Source organism: Phocoena phocoena, chromosome 1 (genome assembly GCF_963924675.1).
Source record: "Phocoena phocoena chromosome 1, mPhoPho1.1, whole genome shotgun sequence".
Classification (NCBI taxonomy): domain Eukaryota; kingdom Metazoa; phylum Chordata; class Mammalia; order Artiodactyla; family Phocoenidae; genus Phocoena; species Phocoena phocoena.
The window spans coordinates 150,111,712-150,124,574 of NC_089219.1; the positions used below are offsets into that span (position 1 = coordinate 150,111,712).

Below are 12,863 nucleotides of genomic sequence, written 5' to 3' on the forward strand. Positions count from 1 at the left end.
TGATTTTTCAGCAGAAACTCTGCAGGTCAGAAAGGAGTGGCATGATATACTTAAAGTGATGAAAGACAAAAACCTACAACTAAGAATCCTCTACCCAGCAAGGCTCCCACTCAGATTTCATGGAGAAATCAACAGCTTTACAGACAAGCAAAAGCTAAAATAATTCAATATTACCAAACCAACTTTACAACAAATGATAAAGAACTTCTCTAGGTGGAAAAGCAAAGGCCACAAATAGAAACAAGAAAATTATAAAATGGAAAAGCTCACTGGTAAAGGCAAACTTACAAGAAAGGTAGGAAATCATCCACACACAAAGTTAGTAGGGAGGTTAAAAGATGCAAATAGTAAAAATCATTTGTATCCACAATAAGCAGTTAAGGGCTACACAAAACAATTAGATGTAAAATATAAAATCAAAAACAGTAATTGTCAAAAATCTATAATAGATATACATACAAAAAGAAAAAGGAATCCAAACATAACATTAAAGATAGTCATCACAAGAGTAGAGAATGAAAGAAGGGGAAAGAAAAAGACCTACAAAAACAAAAAACAATTAACAAAATGGCAATAGGAACATACTTATCTATAATTACCTTAAATGTCAATAGACTAAATGCTCCAAGCAAAAGACAGACTGGCTGGATGGTTACAAAAACAAGACTAATATATACACTGCCTACAAGAGACTCACTTCAGATCTGGAGACACATACAGACTGATAGTGAGGAAATGGAAAAAGTATTCCATGCAAATGGAAATCAAAAGAAAGTCAGAGTTGCAATACTTATGTCAGACAAAAATGGACTTTAATAAAGATGGTTACAAGAGACAAAGACACTACATAATGAGCAAAGGATCAGTAGAAGAAGAAGATTATAACAATTGTAATTATATATGCACCCAACATAGGAGCACCTCAATATATAAGGCAAGGGCTAACAGCCATAAAGCAAAAATTGACAGTAACACAATGATAGTAGGGGACCTTAACACTCCACTTACATCAATGGACAGATCATCCAGACAGAAAATCAATAAGGAAACACAGGTAACACCCATCCTTCTGAAACTATTCCAAAAAACTGCAGAGGAAAGAACTCTTCCAAACTTGTTCTCTGAGGCCACCATCACCCTGATACCAAAGACAAAGATATCACACAAAAAAGAAATTTATACGTCAATATGACTGATGAAAATAGATGCAAAAATCCTTAGCAAAATACCAGCAAACCAATTCCAAAAATACGTTAAAAGGATCATACATCATGATCTAGTGGGATTTACCACAGGGAGGCAAGGATTTTTCAATATTCACAAATCAATCAATGTGATTGATCAATGTGATACAGCATATTAACAAATTGAAGGATAAAAACCATGTGATCCTCTCAACAGATGCAGAAAAACTTTTTATAAAATTCAACATCCATTTATGATAAAAACTCTTCAGAAAGTAGGCATAGAGGAAACATAGCTCAACATAATAAAGGCCATATATGACAAACCCACATCATACTCAATGGTGAAAAGCTGAAAGCATTTCCTCTAAGATCTGGAACAGTACAAGGAGGCCCACTCTCACCACTTTTATTCAGCATAGTTTTGGAAGTCCTAGCCACAGGAAGCAGAAAAGAAAAAGAAATAAAGGAATCCAATTTGGAAAAGAAGTAAAACTGTCACTGTTTGCAGATGACATGATGTTATACATAGAAAATCCTAAAGACACTACCAGAAAACTACTAGAGCTCATAAATGAATCTGGTAAAGTTGCTGAATACAAAATTAATATACAGAAATCTGTTGCACTTCTATACACTAACAACAAAAGATGAGAAACAGAAATTAAGGAAACAATCCTATTTACCACTGCATCAAAAAGAATAAAATATCTAGAAATAAACCTACCTAAGGAGGCAAAAGACCTATACTCTGAAAACTATAAGACACTGATGAAAGAAACTGAAGATGACACAAACAGATGGAGAGATATCCCATGTTCTTGGATTGGAAGAATCAACATTGTCAAAATGACTATACTACCCAAGGCAATCCACAGATTCAATACAATGGCATTTTTCACAGAACTAGAACAAAATATTTTTAAATTTGTATGGAAACACAAAAGACTCCTATTAGCCAAAACACTCTTGAGAAAGAAGAACGGAGCAGGAAGAATCAAGCTCCCTGACTTCAGACTATACAATAAAGCAACAGTCATCAAAACAGTATGGTACTGGCAGAAAAGCCAGACATATAAATCAATGGAGCATGATAGAAAGCCCATAAATAAACCCATACACTGATGGTCAATTAATCTATGACAAAGGAGGCAAGAATAGACAATGGAGAAAAGACAGTCAATAAGTGGTGCTAAGAAAACTGGACAGCTATATGTAAAAAGAATGAAATTAGAACATTCTTTAACACCATATAGAAACGTATACAAAAATAAACTCAAAATGGATTAAAGACCTAAATATAAGACAGTATATTATAATAAAGAAGAAAACATAGGCAGAACACTCTTTGACATAAATTGCAGCAATATTTTTTTTGGATACATCTCCTAGAGTAATGGAGATAAAAACAAAAATAAAAACGGGGACCTAATTAAACTTAAAAGCTTTTGCACAGCAAAGGAAACCATAAACAAAATGAAAAGAAAACCTACAGACTGGGAGAAAATATTTGTAAATGATGCTACCAAGAAGGGCTTAATTTCCAATACATACAGCTCATCCAGCTTAATATCAACAACAACATAATCAAAAAATGGGCAAAAGACCTAGGTAGACATTTCTTCAAAGAAGACATACAAATGGCCAACAGGCACATGAAAAGATGCTCAACATAACTAATTATTAGAGAAATGCAAATCAAAACTACAATGAGATATCACCTCACACCAGTCAGAATGGCCATCAGTAAAACGTCTACAAATGATAAGTGCTGGAGAGGGTGTGGAGAAAAAGGAGCCCTCTTACACTGTTGGTGTCATTTCTGTGAGCCCTCCTTCAACTCTGAGAGCTGGCCATTTTTACTAGGGTGCACTGTGTTGTTAAGGATAAAGTCACCATGATTACTACATTTTCAATGCTTCCAATAGGCTTATTACCACATATAATAAGTATATGATTTTGCTTTTCTTCAATTTAAATTCCTTTCTATTAATTACACATCATTTCATTCTCCATAAAAAGCCCAAGAGTTATTTGGCTACAAGTGCAACTTATGACCTAGAAAGAAAAATGAAATCAACTTTAAGGGAATGATTAAGCTGAGAAGCAAAGAAAAATGGAATTCATAACATTTAACTTATTTCCTCTAAGGAGTAACTTACTTACCCCTCATTACAAGAAATGTGAGCTTCTGATTCAAACTCAAAGGTTTTATTTGGGGCATATACTTCACCATGCTTTATTTCTGGATTTGGACATGATTTTCCTAAAAGAAAATTTTCAAATTTGTTTTTTCATACCAATTTCAAAACATTTAAATCAAGATCAAAATTCTACACTGCTCTTTTATATTGATGAAATATTATTTTCTTTATTTAATTATTATAAGGGCAAACTTAAAATTCACATTTACTGAGGAACCAATCACCAATAAAGATTCCCTGAAGATTTCTCAAAGCCTGAAAAAATGCATTGCTATCTAAAACCTAGTTTTGCATGAGAAAATCATTATTGTTGCAGTGGAAAATTGACCCTAAAATGTGTAAAAATCTCTACAGAAAGCAAAAAACAACAAACAAAAATGGTTTTGTTTCCTTACTTAAACATGCTTCTTCAATAGGGCTCCATGAGCCATTAGGCTCACAAGTAGATGAGAGGAGATAAGGCCACACATAAAAGTATCCTGTGCGACACTCATAGTTTATTCTGTCCCCAGGATAATAACGGTGTTTAATGACACCCTTGAGCCTCATACTCTCCAATACTGGTGGATCAATACAGGGACCTAGGAATAAAAATAAAAACAGAAAATTAAGGATTTAATCTCTTTCACCAGCCACTTGTGGCCTAGCAGCAAGTAGGCAGTACAGAATAAATGGAAAGGTTCTTAGCAAGATTTTAAGTGATTGTCACATGCTTTTACCCAAGTGATGGTAGTAGCGGAGGGTGTGTCTTGTTTACTTTAAATAACATCCTATTAGCTTTTAATTTGTTGAGGAATAAGCTAAATTTTCATTCAACAGTAAATTAAAGGAGACAAAATCTTTTTGGTATTGAGTAAATATATATATATATATATATATATCCTTACATACTTTTTTCTAAATTCATTTCAAAGTTCACCTCTCCTCTAAAAAGTCTTCCATAGTATATAGCACTCTGCTCAGATTACTCTTCCATAGTTTGAAACACAAGCATGTGATCACTTGTCACTTCAGGCTCAGTTTCCTCTCAGTAGGCAAAGTCCTAGAGGGCAGGGATCATATGCCTTCTTTTTCTACTACACTCTGTACACACTGGGTACTCAAGACATGCTATGATAAGAGGCGACTATTAAATAAACATTGTGGGTTTCAAAGATCAAAATAGATATGGACTAAGTATTTCAAAGTATGACTTCATTTCATATATTTCATATTTGTGAACTAAATAAGTTTATGAGTGAATAGATAACATTTAAATATCAAAATTTGCCACTTTGAATAGACTTACATTGAAAAAATTTTGTTTTCTTTATATTACTTTAAATGTAATTTAATTTTTCTTCTCTGATCAATAGAGCATGCACATCCTTAGAAGCTCCCTGAGGTAGCTGTTTGGGCTATTTATCTAGTATACCCCAACAGTAAAGCTACTTTCTTGCTATACTTTTATAAGTTTTTATTCTTTTTATTTTTTGGCGTGGGGAGTCCCTCCGTAGAAGAATGTAATTCCTACTTCAACAATTTCTCTTCCTTTTAATTATCTGTGGGCTCAACAACCTAACAAATCTGTTAGAAAAATTATGTAAAATAATGATATGGAGACGCATCAAGTCCTAAAGTGCTAAAGGAATGCAGAGGCCACACCTATAAGGTTAAGGATCTAAGGAGAAAGAAATAGACCTATTTTGGTCCCTGACGAACCTTTTCTTTATTACTCCCCTGGATCTCTGTCTTACTGCAGATTGAGAGACTGGTCAAGAGAGAACTCTAAGGAGGTGAATTACCCTCCTTTCCTATCATATTCTAAACTCTAAACTCCTCTCTTGATACACCGTCCAACATTTCATTTACATCATGTGCTGAAACTGTTTCAACACTTAGCAAATGCTTTCAACATTTCTACTATGCTGATCTTGTTACATGAATGCTCCTCAATTAACTGCCCAAAACAAAACAAAAGCAAAAAAAAAAAAAAAAAAGGAAAACAAAACAAAACAAAACCGTTTAGTATTAAAAGCATTGCTAAAAAAGAAAATTAGTTGAGTTGAATTTTATTAATAATATTAAATTTACTCAATACCCTGAGCCAGACATTCTCATTTTAACATAGGAAAAAAACAAACAAACAGAAAACACAAGCTAGAAATGCTATATAATTTCGTACTAGATGCAAATGTATTACATCATTCTAGAATTTCCTGGAACCACCAAGAAAGAAATCAAGTTAATATCATGCCCATAATTAAATTACACAAGTGTTCTTTGTTTATGCACTCAATTTCAGTAACTATCTCAAAAGTATAAAAAAGAAGAGAAAATTCCTAAAATAACTCTCACACATAGTGTTCTGAATGGAAAAAGACATGTCAATTGGACAGTTTAATCCATTCAACTAATGAAGGATTTCTTCCTACCAATACGCATCATGAAATGAGTGCTTTTAACAATGTACAGTTCAGAATGTTGGCTTTGTCAACCAGTTGATCACAAGCTTTATACACTGTAATAATTGAGCCCAATAATCACACATTTTTGTAATCAAATTTCTTCTTTTGCTCAGAACATTGAATTTTTTTCCTATGAGAATTTTCAAAGTAAATGTCCCTAGCTCCAAAAAAATAACATCTTAACTTAGCTTTTTCTAAATAGTTTACAACATTATTATTAGGCTGTAATGCAATACTTTAACAATGGATGCTATTACATAATAAGATAGGCTGCATTCAGAAAACTCCCCAGTGTTCCAGGTGAGTGTCAGGAAAGTGAAATAATGCTCTGCTGTGAATCAAGAAAACTGTTCACTTTCTATACACTTGCAAAAATTGTGCAAGCACTCTCTACCTGCTTGCAAAATTAAAAATAACTCTCTGACATAAGCACACACCCACACCCCTGCCCAGGTGGTTCCCTTCAGAAAATCATGGTCTCTGACCCAAATTGGAACTTCCTGAAATCTGACCACCCCCTCCTTCTCTCACTGTCCACTCAACCTATTTTTAAACTTTCTTTGCTTCTTCAAAACGCAGGCTCTAACATCTAACCTATCAATTTTATTTCTCAGTTCCCACTCATTTATAAGCCACTTAAATTATTTTCAAGTCATTAAGTAGCCTCCCTCTTGGTAAATTCACCCTAACACTCTCTCCCTCAGTAATTTTAATTACCCTGTCTACAACATCTGGAGCTATTGTTCATTCTCTCTTTGCTCTCTTGTGCCTGAAAAGCTCTTTTCCTTGGTTTCCAGGTAGCAAACCAGCCTGGTTTTCAGCCTGTCCTCTGGCTGCTCTTCCTTCTCTGTCTGATTGCATGATGTGACGTTCCTCATGGGTTATTCTATGAGCTCTCCTTATTTTCATTCTGCAAATCCCCCCGGGTCAGAATGTATACTCTCATGACATCATTACAACTGATGAGAGCTGCCTCCCAAATCCCTCTCTCCATCCTAGATCTTAGCTGGGGTGCCAAGTCTATATGTTCAACTGCCTCCCCACAGCTCCACTTGGAATGTGTCACACTATCTCAAATAACATAATGAAGCCAGCAAACAAGATACATGGTTTCCACAACTGAAATGCCTGTTCCCTCTCCCTGTTTCCACCTTTACTTCTAATTCAAGCCACTATCATTTCTTATCTGGATTGCTACAAGAGTTTCTGAATAGGTCTCCTTACTGGTCTTGCCACCTTTCATTCAGTTCATCTTCACACTGCCACCAGAGTAATACTGATGTGATACTAGGACCAAGGCCCTTCCAAGTCAGATATGTTTCAACGGCTCCCTGCTTCCCTCATGATAATGTCTAAGGCTCCTTGACATGGCTAACAGAGCTTTAATATCTGCTCACTCTTGCACAGTCTTCTAAGCCATATTCAATTCCACTAGTAGTGCCCATTAAATTACTCAACTTACTGTAGTGCTCTAGACCTCCATGCATCATATTACTTCAGCTTTGACCAGAGACCCTGCCATTCCTCCCACCCACTCATCCTTCAGTTTCATCTTAGATGCCACTCCTTCCTGGAGGCTCCTAACATCTCTCACCCAAAAAATTCAGTTAAGTGTCCTCATGAGCCCCAATTTACTTCTTTCATAGCACTTTTCATACTGTAATTATTCATTGCTTATTTCCGTAGGAGACTGTAGCCTTCTTGAGGACCATGTCTCATTCATCACTGCATTTCTAGTTCCTAGTGCCAAAGCTGAATGAGTACTGTTATCAGTTTTATACATCCTTGGGTCAAAATTCAAATTCTTTACTGTTCAGCCAAACTGCTCCAGAAATATCTTCAAGTCATCACTTTTTTCACTGCTGTTTCTGTTCCTATTTTCCATTTCTTTCATTCATTTATTTACAGACATTTCAGTTTATGAGAATTTTTAATTTCTTTCATGCCAAAATAGTTACTTTAATATTTTATTATAAACCCATTTTATCTTACTTCTATGACTAGAAATAGTATTTTAACATTATTAAAAGTGAACTCCAAAGACTGTGGGTTATATTTTTTCCTAAAGATTAGCAATGAACAATTCTAGAACTTGTTTCTTAAAACCGTGGTGATATTAATCATTTTAGAAATAGCAAATTAAACCTGTGCCAATCATTATTTTAGTGTTTTTAACTAACTTATCCTTCACAATCTTCCTATGAGTTGTGTACTATTTCCCATTCTTTAAGATGAACAATCTGAACCATGGTAAGGTGAAGTAATTTGCCCATGAATATATTCCCTGTAGGTAGCAGACACAGGGTCAAGCCAGGAAACCCGGTTCCACTACCCACATTGCTTTCCATCACTGTCTGTCATCTAGAACCCTCGTATGGTTATGACAACAACGTTTGTCTGCAATTTAGTCCTTAAGCAATGGTCTTCTACAGAGCCTGGGGAGATTAAAGCAAGCTTAGTTTAGATTTGCATTGTGCTAGGGCAAACGAAAGGCCTCAAGGTGCCCAAAAAGAACAGGTAATAACACCACAGTCTGATTTTTATGATAGTAATTTTTCATTCCTAACTATCCTGTTCTTCCATAATAATTCACTCTGTGATCTACACCACTGCCTTCCTCTTGCCTCCTTTGCCCTACTGCTGCCACACTGGGTAGCTAGGCAGTCCATGACTGCCCCGAGCCATGTCACATCTCTGAGCCTTTGCTCACACTGTTATCTCTGCTCTGAACACCTTTCTTCCTGCTCAGGAGAACTCCTTCAACTCTTGTCTTCCTTGACTTAATTCACTCAACATCTCCTCTAGGAAGTAGTCTCTGCTTCCCTGGGGAGGCACTGACCAGTTCCCTTCTCTTGTGTAAGCAGCTTTTTGTAGGAAAGAGCTTTTTGCAGGAGGTCCCTTTTGTCTTGTCACTTTAGCAAAGCTATACTTTAATTAACTTCTGGCCCAAGCACACCTTTCACATCTTTTGATCACACAATACTTTGCCTAACCTGTTGGTTCTCTTCTTAGATCAAATAGAAAGGAAGCATAATTAACAGATGATCAGATCTTTTCCCCGGCTTTCCCTTCAGTAACCTCGAGAGCAAATTGTGTGACACACATAACATCTAAAGAAATATCACAAGGAGTCAACAAGTCTGCAGGCAATGGGAGATGTCAATAAATATGACTCCCTATCTCAATGATTAACTGAGATTACTTCCCCTTTTTCCCTTAAAAAACTTTCATGGCCAAGCAGAATCTTCAGAGTTAGCTCTGGGACAGGAGTCTGCCTTCTCCCCAGATGCCAGCCTTCTGATTAAACCTTTCCATTCCTACCAGTACTTGTCTCTCAAGTATTGACTTTCTGAGCAGCGAGCAGCCAGACCTGAGTTCGGGAGTACTCGGACTCTCCTCTGCATGGATCTCTCAGCTCACCATCACATGTCTTCATGTTTAACACATGATATTGTGGACTCCATTCAGCCGTGTGGCCACAACACCTCACACAGTACATGCCTCATAGTCGCTATTCAAAACACTTTGGTTCTCAAAGTTACACTGCTGTCAAACAGAAACCAATGGTAAAGAATACAGTATAATGAATCTAATATTGAAAATAATCATCTTAAAACTTTATGCACTGGAGAAAGATTTGACCACCTAATTTCTTTTGTTCTCTATCTCCCAGTATTATTGTAACCTAGCAATTGACCAATAAGGACTGTTCTCCCTACACTGTAATATACAGAGTAAGAAACTAAGAAACTACTGTGTAAGCACTTATTGACCTTGGCTTCTTTCAAAAGAAAAGACCTAAAATAGGCAGAAGAGACCACCCATAAAAGGAAATTGTAGGTTTTGTCCAACAAAGCAGGCTCATTCTGGAGGAATGAGACTGGTCCCTTCTGTGACCTACCATTTGGCAACTACCTCTGAGATGGCAAGACTCCCAAGGCACAACACTGTTCGATTACAAAACCTTCTCCTCATGAGTTGCTTCAGCGCATGTTTATTATATCCACATACTTTCCCTGCCCAACATAGTGAGTTCTCATTTGTACCTTACCTAAGTTTCTTACCTATCCTGATTTTACCTTTCAACCTTAAACCTAACCTTGTTTTTCCTCCTCTTCATTTCTAGCTGTTATCTTCCCTGATACATCCTATTCATTTTACTTATCTATTTTCCTCTATTTTGAATAGTTTTCATCATCTCCTTCAACTTCTAGCTTTAAGCCTATTCTAAACATTATTATTCTTTAAAAAAGTCCTTTTGATTTTTTGTTAGCACTGCTGTTCCATCACCCACAACTCTCTTGCAGAGAAATAAACTTTCAAAATGATCCGTAACAAGCAAGACTGGAGTATTGAGAACCCTGAGGAGTCTACAGTCAGGAGAAGATAGATCCTTTCTGACCCCCAGCTGTCCCTGCCTTAGCTTTTTAGGCACCACAGAAAGTCCATCCTAAGCATGGCTCTTTAGAGAACCTTTCTCCTGGAAGCAAGAGAAGTTGTTCCTGGGCTCTAAGCCTCAGCCGAATGTTACCTTTAATTTTCTGGTACTTGAGAGTTATACAATAATGTTGACACTGAGGCAACCACAAGTGTGACAAGATAGCCAAGATCTCTGCGTTCTAGTGAGGAGAGAACAGAAAACATAGTTTGGGAGGGTGACTACCAGTTGGGGGGAATTGAACTGAAGTGCGTGTGTCCACCGGAAGCAGTGCATCAGAGAAGGTCCCTCTGAGGGGATAACATCACAACTGACTTTGAAGAATAAGAAGGAGCCAATTACGCATGAGGCAGAAGGAGAATGTTCCAAGGCCAAGGGAACAGCATGTACAGAAGGCAAAGGGCAGAGTTTGGCCTGTTTGATGAGCAGAAATGTCTTCCCTTCCACCAGTCATTTGTTAAATGCTGTCAGAGAATCATGCTCCTTTCCTCCTGGGTACTTCTTTTGGGTTATAACATATTCATTAACATTATGTTTTGGCTACTGTCTACCACTCCCAATAAATTGTAGCAAGTATTTTATTTCCTAACATGTGCCTGGCACTGGGGACCCAAGACCAGCACAGGACCTGGCATATAGAAGGCAAGTATTTATTGAATGAATGCTGCTAAGAAAAAATGCAGCATACAAACTGTATATGTAATAGATCCTAAAAATAACTTGGACATGGAAACACACGTGTATATAAAGACAGAAGGAAATATACCAAAGTATTAAAAATGGTTGTCCTTTGATTGTGTATGTTTTATACAATAAGCATGCCTTTTTTTGGGCATATATTTAAAGTATTTATTCGATTCAATGAAACACGGAAAAGAAAAAAAAAAGTGAATGCGCCTCAGCTCTAGTTTATGAAGCTGTATGGGAAAACCAGATGAACGTCATTTATAGTTCATTTTCAGGATACTCATTTTTCACTAGGTTTGGCTACCAATGTTTTTTAGGTTGCTTCGGTAAGCCCCATACAAAGCAGCTTCCTTGTCCCACACTGGGCACCACTGGGCTGGCGACTTCCACAAAGCATACACCAGGGTACATTCCCCCAGGCTCCCCAGCGGGGCACAAACACCCCACACACAAGGCATCACCGGCCTAGAGAACATAAGGCAACCCCTCCCCCAGGGCACAGCACCAGCCTAGCAGCATCCCCAGACACAGGGGCACTCAAGAGCAAGCCGTCCCCACCAGCGCCGGGTCCCTGCTCCTGTTCCGACTTGGCTCAGTCCTGGAAACACCCTACAGACTTTTGCTAGGGACCCAGCCTGGTCCGGGGTAAACCCCGGCCGAGCCCACCACCCCTCACCGCTCAGTGCCCACCACCAAGCAAGCCTTCTCCTCGGCCACTACGTGGTCTCCACCCCGGTGGGTCCCCGCACAGCAAGACCCAGGACATTCCGGCCACGCCTTCAACCCTAACTCCGCACGACCCCGGGTGGATCCAGCTTCGCGCCTCCGCCCGGAGCCAACAAGCAAAGCTCCCCCGGCCCTCGGTTCTGACCTGCCTGCTCCCCGACCCACTCCAATTCGCCGCCAGGGCGCACACTCTCTCCAGGCTCCTACCGGAGAATATAGGCAACGGGAGCACTAAAGACAGCAAAAGAATCCCGCCGCAGCACCAAGGAAAAGGGGGACTCTCTGGGCGGCCGGGAGGTGCCTGGCGAGGCGCGCAAGACGCCGTCATTTTTGGGAAAATCAGCGGGAAACCCGAGACCAAGCCAGGAGAAACCTTTTAGATAGAGTTCAGTTACCAGACGCAATAATCCCCGGATTCACAGTGTCATGTGCGGTCACGCAGGTGGGCGTGGCCTAGAACGCTGCAGGAGCGAAGGAGAGGGCCTTGCGGGGCCAATGGGCGGGCTGCAAGGCTGGGCCTCGGCGCCCGGGGCGGCCCTTAAGCCTGGAGAGGCGGGGCGAGGCCCTTGCGCCAGGCTAACCCTCCCGGTGGGCTGGGAGCTTTGCGCCTCCTTCTTGGACTCAGACTGTCTCTGACTCCTCTGTCTGCAGACCTGAAGGAGAGCCGCGGCGGCTTGCGGGAAATGGCTGGCTCACCGCCCTACGTAAACAGACTGTTACCAACCTACTCAAGAACGGTGGAAAGGAATCAAGGACCGGTGCGGTCATCACTGTCCCTTTTCCGGAAAGCTGGACTAAAGAATCAAGCGCATCGACCCGAAAATAGAAACCTAGAGCCCAGCCAGTGGGTCACTGTGCGGCAGACACCCCTCAGGACTCCAGTTTGGACCTGGGGCACTCCAAACTGTCCGGACACCTGGACCCTTGCTCAATCTTTAGCATTAGTCAGGCATAATTCGGGATAATAGTTGAGGTTTCCGTGGTTGAGCCTGAAGCCTCTCATGGCCTGATGTCAAAATCACGAAAGGTTTGGTCATTGCTCTCCCAACTGCTAAAGTCAATTAGCCTTCCCTGTGTTCCCAGGAAAGGCCCCCGGGGAAGGTAAATTGTTAACACCGGGCCATTAGCATAATGGGTTCCAACGCTACCGGGCTTTTGTCCTTGAGCCACTAAATGT

At 39.3% G+C, this 12,863-nt stretch overlaps 1 protein-coding gene across 1 annotated transcript in view; it reads right to left on the bottom strand.

The window, feature by feature from the left end:
* The window catches only part of LOC136118062 (membrane cofactor protein-like), a 30,332-nt gene extending 18,235 nt beyond the window's left edge, over positions 1–12,097 (bottom strand). Inside the window, exons 1-3 of the mRNA XM_065871197.1 lie at positions 11,894–12,097; positions 3,784–3,969; positions 3,351–3,450 (exon numbers count right to left, since the gene is read on the bottom strand). Coding sequence (XP_065727269.1) covers positions 3,351–3,450; positions 3,784–3,969; positions 11,894–12,014 — 407 coding nt within the window. The 5' untranslated portion in view covers positions 12,015–12,097. The remainder of the gene's footprint in view (positions 1–3,350; positions 3,451–3,783; positions 3,970–11,893) is intronic.
* Between the last annotated feature and the right edge of the window lie 766 nt (positions 12,098–12,863).